Here is a 22,500-nt window from a genome sequence, read left to right on the forward strand (position 1 = left end):
TTCATTTAGCTCTTCTGGAGAATTCTTTTGTTCTTTCATTTGGGGCTTGTTTTTTTTTTCTCCCCATTAGGGCTGCCTATTTAGGTTTGTTTCTATGCTATGACTTTTTTGGAGGGTGGGTCTCTGGTGCAGAATAATATCAGATGCTATTTGTGACTGGCTCTGAGTACCCTGCTTGAACCTATCAGCAATCCACAGCTGTGGTTCTCTCTACTGGGGCTGGGTACCTTTGGAAAGGACCAAGATGTGCACCAAAGTCTGCTATTCCTCACCCTGGGTCTAGAAGCCGATCAGGCAAAGATGCAAAGCATCCAGAGATCCACCTCTGCCTGCAGTCTGATTGTTATTCTCAATTTCTTAATGAGCCTCAGACTGTAGACCACAGCAAGGTATAGACTACACAGGATGTGGCAAGGTTTTCCAACAGGGTGGGGTAATTGCTTCCCCCCAGGCAAAAGCTGCCTGGATGGTAAATGTCTGCTTGAGAAATATATCCTTTGCAATACAGGGGAATGACTCAGCACAGGAAACCAGGGTGTCTGCCTTCCTAGCTCTAACCCCAGAGCTCTCAACCCTGGATTCTCCTCACACAGCTCTACTCCACTCTACCCTCCCTCTCGGAGAGCCCAAGATGAGTGACTGACGCATAATTTTGTGCACTGGCCCTTTAAGAGGGTGCCTGCTGTCCCTCCCTGGTAGACAGCACCCTGCTGCTTTTCATAGACAGATGTTATGTGGACTCCTTTCTCAGTTCTGGTGCTCTGGGCTGGGAGCCCAGCCTGGGCTTTAGACTCTAGAGTTCTCACAGCTGAGATAGCCCTCCAGGACTTCAGCTGCTCTCTGTGGGAGCCTGGCCAGCCCTCTCGTGCCTCTGTCCTTCCTAACAGTCTCCATCCAGTCTCCACTTTCCATCCTTGGTTATCAGGTTCCCTCCAGCTAGTCTTCAATTCATTGTTTGAGATGGTTTTCCTATATTTTAGTTGTAATTACAGCTTGGTCCTGGGAGAATGTCAGTGTAGCTCCCACTTAATCTGTCACCATTTTTCTATCTCTGTAAGTTTTTATTTTAATTTCAGATTCAGTGGGACTTTATATTTGGGCTTTTATGCATCTAAAATCAGTAGTGTTTATTAGGGTTATTTTGAGCTAGCATCTACTAACTGCCCTAGGGATAGTTCTGTGGAAAGATGCTTTTTATGGTAGGCTTATGGTTTGGAGGCTCCAAAACCATGCAAATCATATACATTTCTGCTTAAACATAAGTTATTTGAGGCCAATTTATATATGGATTTTCAGAGGTGATTTTACCTCCCAGAGATCAGTGAAGACAGACAAACCACCTTTTCTCTTTGTCAGCAGAATAACATTTTCTGGACTATTCTTTTAGTAAGAGTTCAGTCCTTCAAATGTTCAGTTTTGTGGAGTAAGAAATGGTCAGAGGGGAGAGGACAAGAATCTCAGTTCTAACTTCCTGCTTTAATTTGTCAAAATCATCCTCTTTTACCCTTGGCAATACTATGAAGCCAAAAAGGCATCACATAAGCTGTTTTAAGAACCTGAAAAGGCATTAGAAACTATGATTCCTAGTAAATGACTGTAGACGTTTAATTTATAGATGGCAATTTACAGTCATTCATACTTTATAAAAATCTATGCCATTAATGATCAGAGAAATGCAAATTAAAAACGACAATGAGATACCACCTCACACCTGTCAGAATGGCTATCATCAATAAATCAGTAAACAACAAGTACTGATGAGGAGAAAAAGGAACCCTAGTGGACTGTTGGTGGGAAAGCAGACTGGTGTAGCCACTATGGAAAACAGTATGGAGCTACCTCAAAAATTAAAAATAGAATGCCTTATGACCCAGCAATTCCACCTCTGGGAATAAAAAGAAACCTGAAACACTAATTAGAAAGAATATATACACCTCTATGTTCATAGCAGCATCATTTACAATAGCCAAGAGTTGGAAGTAGCCCAAGTGCCCATTAGTAGATGAGTGGCTGAGAAAATCATGGTACAGTTGCACAATGGAACTACTTGGTCATAGAAAAATAAAAAAGAGGGAAATCTTACCTTTTGTGACAGCATGGGCCTGTAGAGTATTATGCTAAGTGACATAAGCCAGTCAGAGAAACACAGATACTATATGATTTCACTGCACGTGGAATCTAATGAACAAAATAAATTAACAAAATGAAAACAGGCTCATAGACACAGAGAACAGACTAACACCTGGGACTGGGTGAAAAAGGTGAAGGGATTAATCAAAAAGAAAAAAAAATGTAAGAAAAAAAACCCTCCTAGACACAGGCAGAATGGTGGAGAGTATGGTGTTACCTCAGGTAAAGGTGGGTGGGAGGAGGAAGGAAAGAGTACAGGGGGAATAAATGGTGATGGAAGGAGACTTGACATCAGGTGGTGAACATACAATATAATATACAGATGATTTATTACAGAATTGAACACCTGTAACCTATATAATTTTATTAACCAATTTCACCCCAATACATTCAGTTAAAAAATAAAATACTTCTGTTAGATAAAAAAACAAACACATTTGGATTAGTGGGGCCTTTCCTTAGTATCTAGTTGCTAGAAACAAGATGTCTACTACCTTATTCTTTCTTACCCTGCCCACCTCTCCTTCCTGTACATAACTAAGATACTTTATATTCACCCAAAGGCCATGTTTCATTTTTGTCCTGCCCTTATCTGCTTTAATAATTTATACCAAACTTGAGGCCCAGTGCACGAAATTCATGCATGGGTAGGGTCCCTAGGCCTTGCTGACAATCAGGCCAATCTGTGGGGTGACCAGTGAGGTGATGGGGAAGGGGCCTCCACAGGTACCCGCCTTGGCCGGCCTGATGCCACCCATTCCCTGGCTCCGCTCCCACCCCCCTGCCAGTCACCTCCCTCTGCACGGTGACCAGCAGGTCGATTGAGGTCCCCACTGACACCAGCCTTGTCTGACCTGGCACCCCCCGCTCACCATCCCTGCCCCCACTGCCGCTACCAGTCGCCTCCCTCTGCGGGAGGTGACCAGCGGGGCTATTGGAGGGCGGTGCTGGCTGGCTCATTGGCCGGCCCCACTCCCCGCCGCTGCCCTCTGGCTGGCCCCACCCTGTACCACTGCCTGCTCGGCCCCACCCTGTACCACTCCCTGCTCGTCGGCCAGCCCTGCCCCCTACCACCACTGGTCGCTGTCCTCTGCAGGGCGACTGGCGGAGCAATCAGTGGGCCCCCGCTGGCACCCGGCTTAGCTGGCCTGGGGCGTGCAGGCTAGGTGCAGCTCCGTGTATGCCCCCTGGTGGTCAGTGCACGTCATAGCGACCAGTCGTTCCACCAGTCATTCCCATGTTTGGTCGATTTGCATATTAGGCTTTTATTATATAGGATATCAACTGAGTTATCCTTTCAATACAAAAATTTATTCTGCTCCTGTTAAAAATCTGAGAATTCATATCACAACCAATCATCATCTTATTCCTCTTGGGAAAACTACTTTAAAAATATAAAATGAAGTAAATGTCATTATATTGCCATGACATTTTAAAAATGTCATATAATCTGAGAAATATTTAGCAGTCTAAAGGATTCACATATAGTTTTTAAAATATTCTAATATAGTTTTATGAAGTTTTAGGGAAAGAGAGAAACATCAATGAGAATCATCATTAATCAGCTGCCTCCTGCATGCCCCTTACAAGGGATTGAGCCCTCAACCTGGGCATGTACCCTGACCAGGAGTTGAACTGGTGTCCTCTTGATTCGTAGGTCGTCACTCAACCACTGAACCACACTGTCCAGGAAGTTTTGAAATATTTTTTAAATAAGAAACCTTGTTTAAAGCTCATCCCATAGAGTGGGGTAAAGATGGGGGGTACTTATCTGTACTACTACTAACAATAAAAAAAAACTTCATTCCATAAATTGGCAGAGAGTTTAGAATATATGTTAAACAGATGTTTCTTCAACCAAACTAGCAAGAGATATTAGTTTACAACAGTGATATTCAACCTTTTTCATTTCACAGCACACAGAAACTAATTACTAAAATTCTGCAGCACACCAAAAAATACATTGTTTGCCATTCTGACAAAAAATTTAGGAATAATTTCAATAGATTTACCCAAAAAGATTAATAGTGATTACCTACCCTTTTTGCTGCAAAGTGACTTTTAAAAAATCAGGTGCCTACATGCCTGAGTTGCTGGCTCAATCCCAGTGAGGTAGTGTTCAGGAGGCAGCTGGTCAAGTTTCTCCCTCACATTGATGTTTCTATCCTCTCTCCCTCTCCCTTCCTCTCTGTCTAAAATCAACAAAAACATTTAAAACATAAAAATAAAAAATCCGGTGCCTATACTTATATATAAAGATTTCTGGTTACCAAGAATTAACTTATTATACACAACCTTATGCATTGTGACCAGTAAGATGCAATTCTGTAATATATATTTATGCTTCAACACAGGGCTTCAACACAGCGTTCACACCTAATGGCTAGTTTTGTGTTGGCTGTTGTCATTTTAAAAAATATATATATTTTATTGATTTTTTACAGAGAGGAAGGGAGAGAGATAGAAAGTTAGAAACATAGATGAGAGAGAAACATTGATCAGCCACCTCCTGCATACTTCCCACTGGGGATGTGCCCGCAACCAAGGTACATGCCCTTGACCGGAATCAAACCCAGGACCTTTCAGTCCTCAGGCCGACGCTCTATCCACTGAGCCAAACTGGCCACAGCTTTTGTAATTTTTTTATTTGACAATCTGAAAAGAGGTCAGTGCCCCTGACTAAACAGTAAGGTATTACATGTTTTAAAAATTCTTGTGGCACACCAGTTGAAAATCAGTGGTCTACACTATGTATCTTTAGATAGCACTGGCAATTAATAAGATATTTGATAAAATATAATCCATTTTCAGATGTATATATCTATGTCTCTCTCTCTCTCTATATATATATATATGTATTTTTTTATATTTCAGGAACTTTACTTGTTGTGATATGGTTTGCAATCTCATCAATCTCAAGCCCTGACCATTACCCTGATAAAAATTCATTTCAACTATTATTTGTCTTTTGTTGTTCCGTAATTGGGGGGAAACTTTTGGAAGTCATTAGAATACCTTCAGTGCCTCCACTTCCACCTCTTTTTGGTAAGGGTATAATTAACTCTAATTTCTTTTTATTGATTACATGTAAATTATGAGCATATTCTAGTCAGAATAAATATAATTTAGAAATGTTTTAATGTAATATAATTTATATAGCATCTTTATATGTGTATGTATTATATATGTGTGTATATATTGCTAATTTATAGAAGTATTCTCTTTATATATACACCCACAGATTTTTCCTGAAATATATTTTTAAAATAACTTAAATATACTCAGTATATGATTCTTGTTGCTTTATCATTTAATAGGACATTTTTTACTTAATTTTAAATGTATCATAGAAAAAAATTAGGGAAACACTGATTTTTTCTGTAGATAACCCAATTCAATTACAAATTCAAATATTATAGTGTCAAAAAGTCTTACAGTTTTTGAGTAAGCTGTTTGGGCATCTCCACTATGTGTATTCATAGATATATCATCTGCCTTACCTGTTTTATACCTATTTCTTCATCACCTTTTAACATAACCTCCAGGTGGACAGAGGAAAATTAATGAAGAACTATCAGAGATGTCTCATATCTTCTAAGTATTCTGTCCATCCAAAAATTCAGTAAAATTGTAATAGTAATAATCTCCATTTTATTTCTAACACCCTTATTATGTCCATTACACTCTTTTAGCACTTCCTAAGTATTCGTTGAATCTTCTTTTCTCCTCTTCAAAATTTGACTCTTGTTCCAGCTTAAGCAATATTTCCAACTCTACTATGGACTATGGTAGAGGCTTTTCAATGGTCTCTCCTCCAATTTTATGTCTGTCTATTCACCAAGACCATCACATAGTAAATGCAAGAGTCGTTATGTCACTTCCTGCTTAAAACTTTCCCACGGTGCCTTACTCTGCCAAAGCAGGTGGGAGTGTGGAGTGGGAGTATATATTCACAATCTGAGGCCCATTCTCCTGCCCATTCTCCCACTCCCATTTTTGCCTCCATTAAGATATATCATTTTTTACTTCCATTTCTTTATGCTGTCCCCTCTATTTGTGTGTAACTTGCCCTTCACCAAAGTAATGAAAGACATAGTGTGTTTGAAAAAGGGAAATTAAACATTTCTGTTTTCCTCTTGGAAAAATGAACTGAATTAAACACGATTTATTTTCTTTTTTGAAGGGATGTTATTGGCTGGTTTTGCCATTAGGAATACTCCATATATCAGTGAGCGCATCCATGTTAGTAAGGAGTGGTCTTCAACTTTAAGAAATATTGCCCTTACCCTTATCCTAATAAAAGCTGGACTTGGACTCGATCTACAGGTAGATTTCCCATCGTACCGTGAGTAAAGTTACTTTAAATATTAGAGGCTGGTAGAAAAGAAAAAGAGGAAGAATTTTTGTTATAGCTATTTCAAGTGGAATCTGTAAGCAAAACTAAGATACAGAACAAAAATTTGCAGAAATATTGGCACCTTAATTTATACTTCTTGTCATTATTACTGATATGAAGAGAAAAGATCTCCATTAGAGATAGTCTTTAATTATTTGCATAGAGATAAATGGCCCTTATCCAGCATTTGTATTTAGGAGTTGTGGCTCTTCTATGTAGAACTATTTGCTTTTTAGTTAGCAAAGGATAAAGTACCCTATAAAAGTTTTTTGCTTTTATTTTACGTTTTTTTTCAGAGAGATTAAAAATTTCAATAATATTTTTGTTGTATGACTTTTCCCTATAAAAGTATGCTCCCGATTATTTTTGCATTATTGTAAAAGCTAATCTTTTCTAACATTTTCTAAAATATTATTATCTAGGGATCATAAATCTATTTGGGTTTTAAAAAGATTCACATAACAGCTTCTCAAATAGATGTGACAAATATATAAGTTTAGTGGTACTATCTCAGGAGTATAATTATAGACAGTGCTAATTAATTATGTTCTCCAATAGAAAGTTTAAACCAATGAAAAAATTTTAATGTTCTCCCTTTTAGTTAATTATGCAGCTTTTAAGTGATTTTCTTTTTTATCATGTTGATATTTTTTATTTACAATTATTAAGTTAATCAAATAGTTCATCTCTGAAAGTTAACTGATGGATATAAACCTATACTTTCATTATACTGTTTACTAGGAAGATTAAGGGAGATAGTTATTTAAGCACAAAGAAATTGATCTTTTTTAACAATTAAAATACAACAGTGTTTGGCCCTGGCCAGGTAGCTCAGTTGGTTAGAGCATCCTCTTGCTACGCCAAGGTTGCTAGTTCTATTACTGGTCAGGGCACATGCAAGAATCAACCAATGAATGCATAAATGAGTGGATTGACAAGTCAATCTCTCTCTCTCTCTCTCTCTCTCTCTCTCTCTCTTTTTCTCTCTCTCAAATCAATTAAAAATAAATTTGATAAAATGTGCAGTGGTTTGTAATCCAATCTATCATGACATATAAAATGATTTGTATGAACATTTCTTTTTTTTTTTAATTTTATTTATTTATTTTTTTAAAATATTTTTATTGATTTTTTACAGAGAGGAAGGGAGAGAGATAGAGAGTCAGAAACATCGATGAGAGAGAAACATCAATCAGCTGCCTCCTGCACATCCCCCACTGGGGATATGCCCGCAACCCAGGTACATGCCCTTGACCGGAATCGAACCCGGGACCCTTGAGTCCGCAGGCCGACGCTCTATCCACTGAGCCAAACCGGTTTCGGCAAACATTTCAATCCCAGAAACAATCAGGAAGACTTAATTTAGTCTAAAACTATATATTTTAAAATTTGCTTAAATAATTTTCAGGCTGGCCATTATAAGTGTGTCTAAATATGACTGTGTTTATATTTCAGGCTTTGAAGCGTTTGACGACAGTTTGCGTAAGGTTGTCCATGGGGCCATGCCTCATGGAGGCATTTTCAACTGCTGTTATTTCCCACTTCCTTTTGAATTTTCCCTGGCAATGGGGATTTCTTTTAGGGTAATTTTTTTCTCATTTTTCCCTATGAAAATATTTAGTTAAGGATATTTGATTTAAAAGTATTGATATACTCAGAATATTGCACAGATAAGATTCTCAGAATCATTTTCATAGTGGTAGAACACCTTGGAAATCAGTAGGTCAGAAGCAGTCATGTTCTAAAATTACCGTATCCTTGACAAGCATGTATAATGTCTAAATGTTAATATAATTCACCTCATTGATTTATTCATTCTCTCCTATATTGTAATCTTTCTCTGTTTTTAATCTATCTAATGGCCTCTTCTACACTACATGTATGTATAACATATACATATATGTGAGGGAATTTGTATATAGATAGATATTATAAGCAAAAAATACTCTTCTCTAGATCCAGTGTCACATCTATTATTTTCCAACATTCATTTTCATTCATGTCCAGATCCTTCAGAATAATAGTCTGCAACCCCTATCTCTGGATCTTGAACTTCTCTTCATTTTTCCATCCATTTAAATTTTGCCTCCACATATCCATTCCAATGAAACTTATAGCAAAGTTTACCCATTATATACATACTGCCAAATTTAATGAATCTTTTAAATTAAACTTTATTATTTTTTTAAAAAAGCCTTTTGAGCATGCCTTAAAATCCTGCAGCCCATTCCCCTACCCAAAATGACAACTTTTTATTTATTTATTTATTTATTTATCTATTTATTTATTTATTTATTTAAAAATATATTTTATTGATTTTTTACAGAGAGGAAGGGAGAGAGATAGATAGTTAGAAACATCGATGGGAGAAAAACATCGATCAGCCGCCTCCTGCACATCTCCCACGGGGGAGGTGCCCGCAACCCAGGTACATGCCTTTGACCGGAATCGAACCTGGGACCCCTCAGTCTGCAGGCCGACGCTCTATCCACTGAGCCAAACCGGTTTTGGCCAAAATGACAACTTTTTAAAAAATATATATATTTTATTGATTTTTTACAGAGAGGAAGGGAGAGAGATAGTTAGAAACATCGATGAGAGAGAAACATCGATCAGCTGCCTCCTGCACACCTCCCACTGGGGATGTGCCCGCAACCAACGTACATGCCCTTGACTGGAATCAAACCTGGGACCCTTCAGTCCACAGGCCAATGCTCTATCCACTGAGCCAAACCGGTTAGGGCAATGACAACTCTTATGAGTTTATATCATTCTAGGCTTCTAAATCTTCGTGAAGGAGTATAATTTTGTATATTTTTATATGTCATATCTTCTATCTGTGACTAACCTGTTCATACATATCCTTTGTCCATTTTTCTATTCAGTTATTTTTCTTTTCCATTCATTATATCAAATCTTTGTGTGTTATAGGAATTGCAAATATCTAGTCCCAGTGTACCACTAGATATTTAACTTTGCTTATAATAACTTTTAAATCTAAAAATATTTTATTACTTCCAACAGATAGAATGTTCACTACATAAAACCATTCACTTGACCTTGAAAATAAAAAATAGTGAGTGGAGGGAGTCAGAATATAGCTGCTTTTGATATACTAAAGTGTTTTAAATGTAATAAATTTTAACAATATTTCTCTTTATGTTTAATATGAGTCATTCAGAAGGTCCTTCTTGTCCCTAGTGATGAATATATTCCTCTGTATTTTATTCTTATTACTTCCACTAGCTCTGTTTTAAAAAATTATTTAAACAGAATTTTGATGTGTGGGGATCCAGCTACATTTTTTCCACATGAATAGGTAATGTCTCAACACCATTTACAGAAAAGCTTTTTCTTCCCACACTGATTTCAAATGTCAATTTTATTCTGTAACCAATCCCTTAGATTTGTTTCTATACTTTGTATTCTCTTTTCCTCCAATCTATTTTGTCTTATTCCTGTCACTATTACACACTTTTAACAATTTTACTTCACACAAAAATACGTTGTTTTTACATTAACTGGATTTTCATTCCAAGTTCTTATTCTCCCAAATAAATTTTAGAATCAGTTATTAAAGTTCAATGAAAAATCCAGAAAGGATTTTCTTTTTTTTTCTTTTTTTAAATTAAATCTTTATTGTTCAGATTATTACATTGGTTCCTCCTTTTTCCCACCATAACTCCCCTCCACCCAGTTCCCACCCCACCCTCCGCCCTCACTCCCCACCCAGTGTCCTCATCCATAGGTGCACTATTATTGTCCAATCTCTTCCCGCACCCCCCACACCCCATTCCCCCCCAAGAATAGTCAGTCCATTCCCTTTCTATGTCCCTGATTCTATTATAATCACCAGTTCATACTGTTCATCAGATTATTTATTCACTTGATTTTTAGATTCACTTGTTGATAGATGTGTATTTGTTGTTCATAATTTTTATCTTTACCTTTTTCTTCTTCTTCCTCTTCTTAAAGGATACCTTTCAGCATTTCATATAATACTGGTTTGGTGGTGATGAACTCCTTTAGCTTTTTCTTATCTGTGAAGCTCTTTATCTGACCTTCACTTCTGAATGATAGCTTTGCTGGGTAAAGTAATCTTGGTTGAAGGTTCTTGGTATTCATCACTTTGAATATTTCTTGCCACTCCCTTCTGGCCTGCATAGTTTCTGTTGAGAAATCAGCTGACATTCGTATGGGTACTCCCTTGTGGGTAACTGAATTTCTTTCTCTTGCTGCTTTTAGGATACTCTCTTTGTCTTTTGCCCTTGGCATTTTAATTATGATGTGTCTTGGTGTGGTCCTCTTTGGATTCCTTTTGTTTGGGGTTCTCAGTGTCCTGGACTTATAAGTCTATTTCTTTCACCAGGTAGGGGAAGTTTTCTGTCATTATTTCTTCAAATAGGTTTTCAATATCTTGCTCTCTCTCTTCCTCTGGCACCCCTATAATTCGGATGTTGGTACACTTGAAGCTGTCCCAGAGGCTCCTTACACTATCTTCGTATTTTTGGATTCTTTTTTCATTTTGCTTTTCCGGTTGGGTGTTTTTTGCTTCTTCGTATTTCAAATCTTTGACTTGATTCTTGCGATCCTCTGGTCTGCTGTCGGGAGTCTGTATAATATTCTTTATTTCAGTCAGTGTATGCTTAATTTCTATTTGGTCCTTTATCATGACATCGAGAGTCTCACTAAATTTCTTGAGGATCTCACTACATTTATCAGTGGTCTCACCAGTCTTTTCGAGGGTCTTACTAAATTTATCGGTGGCTTCTAGACAGTTCTTGAGAGACCTTAAAAGGGTGGTTTTGAACCCTATATCCAGCAGTTTGCTTTCCTCCATTTCTGTCATTTGTGTCCTGTTTCTTTGTCTTGGCATTTTTTATGCTTCGCTGTGTCGATAGAGTAGCTTTCTTTGCTAAATGTCCCAATTACCTGAGGTAGACACTCTTGGTGCACCCCCTTGTGGGCTTTGTGCACAGTCTTGTTGTAGTTAAGCCTTGATTGTTGAGTGTAAAGCTGGGAGGATTTGACCCCCAGGCCAATTGGCTGTGAGAATCAACTTTGTCTACAGTGGGAGAACTTCTGTGCTGAAGACACCCTTCTGGGGCAAGACTTGCTTCAGTGGGGCTTTGGTGCTCACTGAGTCTACCCCCTGAGTGTGTCCTTTATGGATCTGAGTAGTTGTAATTGGATGGTCCCACTCTGACCACTGGGTACACTGGCTCTTGGCTCAAAGGAGGTGCTAATCTAGCCTTTGCCTGAGGCTACCCAGCTGAAGCCAGCTGTAAAGCAATGCAAGTTGCCCTGGGGCCTTGGGGCAGCTGCAGTTTGTTAAGTTATTTTCAGATTACAAAGGGCTGGCCTTTCATATGCAAAGCCTCCGTGCACGGCTTGGGCAGGGCGGGGTCCCAGGGGATCAACAGGGCAGGCCCAGTGAGCCAGCAGTATGGCTGCTCTCAGTCCTGCCTTCAGAGGTCCTGGCAATCGCCACGAGTGCCTCCGAGAGAGAGCTGCCCTCAAGTTCCAACCGAAGCCAGACAGTCCCGTTTCTTCGGTATGAGTCTGGGTCCCTAAAGACTCGCCCAGAACTGGAGCTCAGAGCCTGAGACTCCCTCCCAATTGAAAAAGACAATCGTGTCCTCAGCCTCCAGCCCTCTCCTCATGCACATCTGCACCTTTGTATTTACTTCAGCACCACACCTCTTCTGAGTCTCGGTATGCTTTTCTCTTTCCTTCTAGTTGTAGAAATTCCACTCAGCCAGCCTTCCTGTGGTTCTGGATGAGGTCCGTTATGTCTTTTAGTTGTATTTTTGAAGTGGTTGTGCGAGGCAGCAATCTCTTGTGTTTACCTATGCCGCCATCTTGGTTTCTCACTTTTTTTTCTTTAATTAAATCTTTATAGTTCAGATTATTACAGTTGTTCCTCTTTTACCCCCATAGCTCCCCTCCACCTGGTTCCCACCCGACCCTCTGCCCTTACACCGCCCCCCCTTGCTCATCCATAGGTGTACGATTTTTGTCCAGTCTCTTCCCACACCCCCACACCCCTTTCCCCTCAAGAATTGTCAGTCCACTCCCTTTCTATGCCCCTGATTCTATTATAGTCACCAGTTTATTCTGTTCATCAGATTATTTATTCACTTGATTTTTAGATTCACTTGTTGATAGATATGTATTTGTTGTTCATAATTTGTATCTTTACCTTTTTCTTCTTCTTCCTCTTCTTAAAAGATACCATTCAGCATTTCATATAATACTGGTTTGGTGGTGATGAACTCCTTTAGCTTTTTCTTATCTGTGAAGCTCTTTATCTGACCTTCACTTCTGAATGATAGCTTTGCTGGATAAAGTAATCTTGGTTGAAGGTTCTTGGTATTCATCACTTTGAAATTTTTCTTGCCAGTCCCTTCTGGCCTGCATAGTTTCTGTTGAGAAATCAGCTGACAGTCGTATGGGTACTCCCTTGTAGGTATCTGATTGTTTTTCTCTTGCTGCTTTTAATATTCTCTCTTTGTCTTTTGCTCTTGGCATTTTAATTATGATGTGTCTTGGTGTGGTCCTCGTGCATCCTGGACCTATAAGTCTATTTCTTTCACCAGGTAGGGGAAGTTTTCTGTCATTATTACTTCAAATAGGTTTTCAATATCTTGCTCTCTCTCTTCTTCTGGCACCCCTATAATTCGGATGTTGGTACGCTTGAAGTTGTCCCAGAGGCTCCTTACACTATCTTCTTATTTTTGGATACTGTTTTCTTTTTGTTTTTCTGGTTGGGTGATTTTTGCTTCTTTGTATTTCAAATCTTTGACTTGATTCTTGGGATCTTCTAGTCGGCTCTTGGATCTCTGTATAATATTCTTTATTTCAGTCAGCATATGCTTACTTTCTAGTTGGTCCTTTTCATATCCTAGAGGATCTCACTAGATTTATCGAGGATCTCACTAAATTTATCGGCAGTTTCTAGGAAATACTTGAAAAACCTTATAATCGTGATTTTGAACTTCATACTCAGTACTTTGCTTTCCTCCATTTCTGTCATTTGTCACCCGTTTCTTTGTCTCCACATTTTGGCTGCTTCCCTGTGTTGATAGAGTGGCTTTCTGTGCTAGGTGTCCTGTAGGGACCAGTGTCTCAGCCTCCCCAAATACCTGAGGTGGACACACTTGGTGCACCCCTTTGTGGGCTTTGTGCACAGTCTTGTTGTAGTTAAGCCTTGATTGTAGTTGGTATCAATGGGAGGAATTGACCTCCAGGCCAATTGGCTGTGAGAATCAGCTTTGTCTACAGTGGGAGAACTTCTGTGCTGGAGACACCCTTCTGGGGCAAGACTTGCTTCAGTGGGGCTTTGGTGCTCACTGAGTCTGCCCCCTGAGTGTGTCCCTTATGGATCTGAGGAATTGTAATCTGGATGGTCCTACTCTGACCACTGGGTACACTGGCTCTTGGATCTCTAAGGAGGTGTTAATTTAGCCTCTGCCTGAGGCCACCCAGCAGGAGCTATGGAGAGATCTGCAGATTCCTCTTCTTTGTTTAGGGTTTGGAGGTGCCCAGATGAGGCCCAGCTGTGAAGTAATGCAAGCTGATGTGGAGCCTTGGGCCTTCTTTTGGATGTTCTGGGTCTCTCTGACCCAGCTGAAGTTTGTTAGGTAATTTTAGATTACAAAGGGCCAGGGCATTCATATGCAAAAGCCTCTGCTCAAAGCTGGGGTGGGGTGAGTCTCAGGGAATCAACAGGGCATAGCAAGCAGCTATGGCTGATCCTCAGCCTTGCCCTAAGAGGCCCCTGGTCTCAGTGTCCTGAGGAAATTGCTGCCAGCACCTCTGAGAGAAAGCCGCCCTTGAGTTCCACCTGCTGCCAGACCGTCCAGTTTCTCCCTATATGAGTCTGGGTCCCCAGAGACTCGCTCGGAACTGGAGTTCAGAGCCATTGGGAGCTTGAGACTCCTCCTGATTGAAAAAGACAACTGTGTCCTCAGCTGCCAGCCCGTTCCGTGCGCCTTTGTACCTCTGCACTTTACTTCTGCACCTCCTCTGAGTCTCAGTGTGCTTTTCTCTTTTCTTCTAGTTGTAGAATTTCCACTCAGGCAGCCTTCCTGTGGTTCTGGATGATGTCAATTTTGTCTTTTAGTTGTAATTTTGAAGTGGTTTTGTAGGCATTAATTTCAGGTGTTTACCTATGCCGCCATCTTCGTTTCTCCCCGAAAGGATTTTAATTGGCATAGAACTGAATTCATAAATTAATTGGAAGGATATATGACATCTTTGTAATATTAAAGCTTTTATAAAAAAATGTGAAAAGTTTCTTCAATTATTCAGGTGTTATCTTAAGTACTACAGTGTTTATGCTTTTTATAAAGGCTAGACTATTTCATAATTTAAGTATTTTGTGTTTATTGATATTGTAGATGAACTATTTTTTATAACATTTTCTAATTATTTTTTAGCTGTATATGAAAGTTATTAATTTTTAGAATCACTTTTATTGAGGAATAATTTACATACAATAAAATGAGTACCCATTTTCAGTGAACATTTCAGTGAGTTTTGACAAGCTTATATGCCTGTGTAACCACCTGCCAATTGAGGTACAACACAGTTTTATTACCCCATAAAATTCTCATGTGCTCCAGTCAATTGCATCCTGGCTCCAGTTAAACCAAAATCTACTTTCTGTCATAGTACATTAGATTTTTTAAAGCATTTTAAGTGAATGTAATTACATAGTAGTTACTGTTTTATTTCTGACTTCTTTTGGTCAGCAAGTTGTTTTTGAGATGCATCCATATTATGGCTAGTAGTTCATTCCATTTTATCGCAGAGTAGTATTTTGTGGTATGAATATACCAGCAACTTTATTCATCCGCTTGTTGGTGGATTTTGGAATTGTTTCAAGTTTGGAGCTATTACAAATAAAGCTATAACTTTTGCATTCAAGTCTTTGGGTAGGCATTTATTTTCTTTCTTTTTTTTTGGAAATAGCTAGGACTAAAATTGCTAGGTCATATGGTAAAATAATGTTGAATTTTACTTAAAAACTGCCAAACAGCTTTTCAAAGTATGTTGTATTTTATATTCCCACCAACAATGTTTGAAATTTCAGGGCATCCATATCTTCTCCAATATGTGGTAGTGTCTGTCTATTTAATTTTAGCAGTTTTTACTGGGTATGTAGTGGTATCAGTTTGTGGTTTTATTGTTTTTCTTTAAATCTGGAAAATTTTCAGCCATTTATTCTTAAATATTTTGTCACCCTCCCTTTTTCTTCTAGGACAATAATTGCACATGTGTTAACTGCTTAATATTATTCTCTACTAGAGGCCTGGTGCATGGATTCATGCACTGGTGGGGGGCATGGCCTGCAGGGATTGGCCCGCTGTGGGAGTAGCTACTCATCCTGGTCAGCTGAGTGGCTGTGCACCGGCCCTCTGAAGGGCTGCTCCCTCTGTGGGATCACCGCTCATCCCAGTCTAATAACTTGTGTTCTGAATTTGTCACTATTGATCCAGTTAATGCTTATTATTAGGTGTTTATTGTATACTAGAGGCCCGGTGCACAAAAATTTGTGCACTTGGGGGGGGGGAGTCCTGTGCCCTCTCTCAGTCTGTGACCCCTCGGGAGATAACGAAATGCTGGTTAGGCCTGCTCCCGGGTGGCAGAGGGCAGGCTCAATCCCTAGGTGCAGCCCCTGGTCGGGCTCAGAGCAGGGCTGATTGGGGAGTTAGGGCACCGCCCCCTGTCATGCACAGAGCAGGGCGGATTGGGAGGTTGCGATGCCACCCTCAGTCACGCTCAGGGTAGGGCCGATTGGGGCACCGCCCCCTGTCACACTCAAGGCAGGGTCGATGGGGAGGTTGAGGCACCACCCCCTGTCATGCACAGAGCAGGGCCAATCAGGGGGTTGGGGCGCTGCCCCCTGTCACGCACAGAGCAGGGCCCATCAGGGGGGTTGGGGCTCCGTACCCTGTCATGTAAAGAGCAGGGTCGATCAGGGGGTTGGGGAGCTCCCCCCTGTCACTCACAGAGTAGGGCTGATAGGGGAGTTGGGGCACCGCCCCCTGTCTCACACAGAGCAGGGCTGATTAGGGGGTTGGGGCACTCCCCCTTGTCACACTCAGGGCAGGGCAGATAGGGAGGTTGCGGCTCCACCCCGTCACACACAGAGCTACAGGGTGATCAGGGGGTTTGGGTGCTTCCCCCTGTCACGCTGATCCCAGTGCTGGGAGGCATATTACCCTTTTACTATATAGGATAGAGGCCTGGTGCACGGGTGGGGGCCGGCTGGTTTGCCCTGAATGGTGTCCTGAATCAGGGTGGGGGTCCCGCTTGGGTGCCTGGCCAGCCTGGGTGAGGGGCTGATGACTCTTTGCAGCTGGTCACACCCCTTCAGGGTGGGGGTCCCCACTGGGGTTCCTGGCCAGTCTGGGTGAGGGACTGAGGGCTGTTTTCGGGCTGGCAGGTGACTGAAGCTCCCAGCCTGTCCTTTTTTTCCTTTTTGTTTTTTAGTCTGGGCCAGCTTTAGCTCTGAGGCTTGGCTCCAGCTCTGAGGCCTTGGCTGCTGAAAGCAGGTATCAGGTTTGTTTGGGTTCTATAATTGTAACACTGTTGCGGTCCTGCTCACTCCAGCTCTGAGCTCCTGGCTGGCTGAAAGCAGGGATCTGCATTTGTTCTGTAATTGAAACAATGTTGCTGTCCTGCTGGCTGAAGCCCGGCTGGCTGAAAGCAGGTTTCTGGGGTTTGCTTAGCTTCTATATTTGTAACAATGTTTCTTAAACTGCAAGCTCAGAGGCTGGCAGTGGCAGGCGGGGAACATTGGCTTTCTCCGTCACTGAAGCACGCAAGCCTCCTGTTCGCTTCAAGCTTCCTGGCTGCCAGCTGCCATCTTGGCTGGCAATTAATTTGCATATTGCCCTGATTAGCCAATGGGAAGGGTAGCGGAGGTACGGCTAATTACCATGTTTCTCTTTTATTAGATAGGATACTACACCAGATATATAGAAAATGTTTTTTGAAAGTGGACATTCTTTTCTTTATTTTTATCATTTTTTGTTGATCTTCACCTGAGGATATTTTTTTCTGGTGGGGATAGATTTTTTTTCTCTCATTATCTTTTTTTTTTTAATTTTGTTTTATTGCTTAAAGTATTACAAAGAGTATTACATATGTCTCCTTCCCCCGCCCCCTTGACCTTCCCCTGGCCTTCCCTACCCCCAGTGTCTTGTGTCCATTGGTTATGCTTATATGCATGCATACAAGTTCTTCGGTTAATCTTTTACCACCCCCCTCTCACCACCTAACACTCCCCAGACTTCCTGCTGTTGTTTGACAGTCTGTTCGATGCTGCTCTGCCTCAGTATCTATTTTTTTTAAATTAAATCTTTATTGTTCAGATCATTACAGTTGTTCCTCCTTTTTCCCCCCATAGCTCTCCTCCACCCAGTTCTCACCCCACCCTTTGCCCTTACCCCTCCCACTGTCCTCATCCATAGGTGTATGATTTCTCTCCTGTCTCTTCCTGCACCCCCACACCCCTTTCCCCCCAAGAATTGTCAGTCCACTCCCTTTCCATGCCTCTGGTTCTATAATATTCACCAGTTTACTCTGTTCATCAGATTTTTTATTCACTTGATTTTTAGATTCACTTGTTGATAGATATGTATTTGCTGTTCATAATTTTTATCTTTACCTTTTTCTTCTTCCTCTTCTTAAAGAATACCTTTCAGCATTTCATATAATGCTGGTTTGGTGGTGATGAACTCCTTTAGCTTTTTCTTATCTGTGAAGCTCTTTATCTGACCTTCAATTCTGAATGATAGCTTTGCTGGATAAAGTATTCTTGGTTTACTGGGTAGACCAGGGGTGGGCAAACTTTTTGACTCGAGGGCCACAATGGGTTCTTAAACTGGACCGGAGGGCCGGAACAAAAGCATGGATGGAGTGTTTGTGTGAACTAATATAAATTCAAAGTAAACATCATTACATAAAAGGGTACGGTCTTTTTTTTTTTTTTTAGTTTTATTCATTTCAAACGGGCCGGATCCGGCCCTCGAGCAGTAGTTTGCCCACGGCTGGGGTAGACTAATCTTGGTTGTAGGTTCTTGCTATTCATTACACTGAATATTTCTTGCCACTCTCTTCTGGCCTGCATAGTTTCTGTTGAGAAATCAGGTGACAGTGGTATGGGTACTCCCTTGTAGGTAACTGACTTTTTTTCTCTTGCTGCTTTTAAGATACTCTCTTTGTCTTTTGCCCTTGGCATTTTAATTATGATGTGTCTTGGTGTGGTCCTTTTTAGATTCCTTTTGTTTGGGGTTCTCTGTGCTTCCTGGACTTGTAAGTCTATTTGTTTCAGCAGGTAGGGGAAGTTTTCTGTCATTATTTCTTCAAATAGGTTTTCAATATCTTGCTCTCTCTCTTCTTCTGGCACCCCTATAATTCGGATGTTGGTGTGCTTGAAGCTGTCCCAGAGGCTCCTTATGCTATGTTCATATTTTTGGATCCTTTTTTCATTTTGCTTTTCCGGTTGGGTGTTTTTTGTTTCTTCATATTTCAAATCTTTGACTTGATTCTTGGGATCCTCTTGTCTGCTGTTGGATCTCTGTATATTATGCTTTATTTCAGTCAGTGTATTCTTAAATTCTAGTAAGTCTTTTTTCATATCTTCCAGGATCTCACTAAATTTATCGGCGGTTTCCAGAAAATTCTTGAAAAACCTTATAACCGTGGTTTTGAACTCTATATCCAGTCATTTGCTTTCCTCCATTTCTGTCATTTGTGACCTGTTTCTTTGTCTCTGCATTTTTCATGCTTCTCTGTGTTGGTAGAGTGGTTTTTTGTGCTAGGTGTCTCATAGGGCCCAGTGGCTCAGCCTCCCCAAATACCTGAGGTGAACACTCTTGGTGCACCCCTTTGTGGGCTTTGTGCACAGTCTTGTTGTTGTCTTGTTGTAGTTAAGCCTTGATTGTTGTAGTTATCACTGGGAGGAACTGATCTCCAGGCTAATTGGCTGTGAGAATCAGCTGTGTCTAAGGTGGGAGAACTTCTGTACACCCTCTGGGGCAAGACTTGCTTCAGTGGGGCTTTGGTGCTCACTGAGTCTGCCTGCTGAGTGTGTCCCTTATGGATCTGTGGAGTTGTGATCTGGATGGTCCCATTCTGACCACTGGGTACACTGGCTCTTGGATCTCAGGATGTGCTAATTTAGCTTCTGCCTGAGGCTACCCAGCATGAGCTACAAAGGGATCTGCAGATTCCTCTTCTTTGTTTAGGGTTTGGAGGTGCCCAGATGAGGCCCAGCTGTGAAGCAATGCAAGCTGCTGTCAGGCCTTGGGCCTTCTCTTGGAAGTTCTGGGTCTGTGTGGCCCAGCTGTAATTTGTTAGGTAATTTTCACATTGCAAAGGGCCAGGGCATTCATATGCAAAAGCCTCTGCCGCAGCCTGGGTGGGGCGGGGTCTCAGGTAATCAACAGGGTGGAGCCAGCAGCTATGGCTGATCCTCAGCCCTGCCCTAAGGGGCCCCACATCTCAGTCTCCCAGTAATTGCTGCAAGCACCCCTGAGGGAAAGCCACCCTCAAGTTCCGAATTCTGCCTGCTGCCAGACAGTTCAATTTCTCCCCATATGAGTCCTGGGTCCCCGGAGACTTCCCGGAACTGGAGTTCAGAGCAGTCGGGAGCTTGTGACTCCCTCCCGAGTCAAAAAGACAGCTGCATCCTCAGGTGCCAGCCCCTTTCGGCACGGGCACTTTACTTTTGCAGCCCCTCTGAGTCTCAGTGTGCCTTTGTCTTTCTTCTAGTTGTCAAATTTCCACTCAGCCAGCCTTCCTGTAGTTCTGGATAATGTCCGTTTTGTCTTTTCGTTGTATTTTTGAAGTTGTTGTGAGAGGCAGCACTTTCCGGTGTTTACCTATACCGCCATCTTTGTTTCTCTCTCTGTATCTATTTTTGTTCATAAGTTTATAATGCTCTTTATTATCCATAATGAGTGAGGTTATGTGGTATTTTTCTTTCATTGTCTGGCTTATTTTACTTAGCATAATGCTCCCGAGTTGCATCCATTCTGTGGTAAATGGTAAGAATTTCTTCTTTTTTACAGCAGCATAGTATTCCATTGTGTAGATGTACCACCGTTTTCTAATCTATTCATCTGTTGATGGGCACTTAGGCTGTTTCCAGATCTTAGCTATGGTAAATTATGGTGCTATGAACATAGGAATGCATATATCCTTTCTGATTGGTGTTTCTGTTATCTTGGGATACAGTCCTAGAAGTGGGATCACTGGGTCAAATGGGAGTTCCATTTTTAACTTTTTGAGGAAATTCCATACTGTTCTCCACAGTGGCTGCACCAGTCTGCATTCCCACCAGCAGTGCACGAGTGTTCCCTTTTCTCCGCATCCTCTCCAGCACTTGTCGTTTGTTGATTTGTTGCTGATAGCCATACTGATAGGTGTAAGATGATACCTCATTGTTGTTTTGATTTGCTTCTCTCGGATGATTAGTGACTTTGAGCATGTTTTCATATGTGTCTTGGCTTTCTGAATGTCCTCTTTTGAAAAGTGTCTATTTAGGTCCTTTGCCCATTTTTTGATTGGATAGTTTATCTTCCTTTTGTTAAGTTGTATGAGTTCCCTGTAAATGTTGGAGATTAAACCCTTATCTGTGATAAGATTGGCAAATATGTTCTCCCATGTAGTGGGCTTTCTTGTTGTTTTGTTGATGGTTTCTTTTGCTGTGCAGAAGCTTTTTATTTTGATGTAGTCCCATTTGTTTATTTTCTCTTTAGTTTCCAATGCCCTAGAGCTGTATCAGTGAAGAAACTCCTTAGGCATGTGTTTGTGATTTCGCTGCCTTTGGATTCTTCTAGTATTTTTATGGTTTCCCATCTTACATTTAAGTCCTTTATCCATTTTGAGTTTATTTTTGTGTATGGTGTAAGTTGGTGGTCTAGTTTCATTTTTTGCATGTATCTGTCCAATTTTCCCAACACCATTTTTTGAAGAAACTGTCTTGACTCCATTGTATGTTCTTGCCTCCTTTGTCAAATATTAATTGGGCATATTGGTTTGGGTCGATTTCTGGGTTTTTTATTTTATTCCATTGATCTATATGTCTGTTTTTGTGACAGTATCAGGCAGTTTTGAGAACAGTGGCTTTGTAATACAGCTTGATATCTGGTATTGAGATCCCACCTACTTTGTTCTTCCTTCTCAGGATCACTGCAGCTATTTGGGGTCTTTTTTCATTCCAGCTAAATTTTTGGAGAGTTCGTTCTAGGTCTGTGAAATATGCCGTTGGTATTTTAATGGGAAGTGCGTTGAATTTATAGATTGCTTTGGATATTATGGACATTCTAATGATGTTGATTCTACCAATGCATGAATATAGTATGTTCTTCCATCTGTTTATGTCTTCATCTATCTCTTTTTTTCAACGTCCTGTAGTTTTCTGAGTAGAGGTCTTTTACCTCTTTAGTTAGGTTTATTCCCAGGTATCTTAATTTTTTTGGTGTGATGGTAAATGGGATTGCTTTTTTAGTCTGTCTTTCTGTAAGGTCACTATTGGTGTATAGAAATGCCATAGATTTCTTGGCGTTGATTTCGTATCCTGCTACATTGTCGAATTCATTTATTAAGTCTAAAAGCTTTTTGATGGAGTCTTTAGGGTTTTTTTATGTACAATATCATGTCATCTGCAAATAAGGACAGTTTTACTTCTTCTTTTCCAATTTGGATGCCTTTTATTTCTTCTTCTTGTCTAAATACAATGGCTAATACTTCCAGTACTATGTCGAACAGGAGTGGTGAGGGTGGGCATCCCTGTCTTGTTCCTGTTCTTAGGGGAAATGAATTTAGTTTTTGCCCATTGAGTATGATGTTGGCTGTGGGTTTGTCATTTTGGCTTTTATTATGTTGAGGTATGATCCTTCTATTCCCACCTTGCTGAGAGTTTTTATCAAAAATGGATGTTGGGTTTTGTCAAA

The 22,500-nt window shown here is 40.6% G+C and overlaps 1 protein-coding gene across 1 annotated transcript in view; it reads left to right on the forward strand.

Annotated features, from left to right (window-relative positions):
* Positions 1 to 1,719: 1,719 nt before the first annotated feature.
* Positions 1,720 to 22,500, forward strand: part of LOC102418174 (sodium/hydrogen exchanger 9B1) — a 55,150-nt gene continuing 34,369 nt past the window's right edge. Inside the window, exons 1-4 of the mRNA XM_023762911.1 lie at positions 1,720 to 1,751; positions 5,051 to 5,175; positions 6,314 to 6,456; positions 7,982 to 8,109. Of these exons, the coding sequence (XP_023618679.1) occupies positions 1,720 to 1,751; positions 5,051 to 5,175; positions 6,314 to 6,456; positions 7,982 to 8,109 (428 nt within the window). The remainder of the gene's footprint in view (positions 1,752 to 5,050; positions 5,176 to 6,313; positions 6,457 to 7,981; positions 8,110 to 22,500) is intronic.

Source organism: Myotis lucifugus, unplaced genomic scaffold (assembly GCF_000147115.1).
Source record: "Myotis lucifugus unplaced genomic scaffold, Myoluc2.0 scaffold_268, whole genome shotgun sequence".
Taxonomy (NCBI): Eukaryota; Metazoa; Chordata; class Mammalia; order Chiroptera; family Vespertilionidae; genus Myotis; species Myotis lucifugus.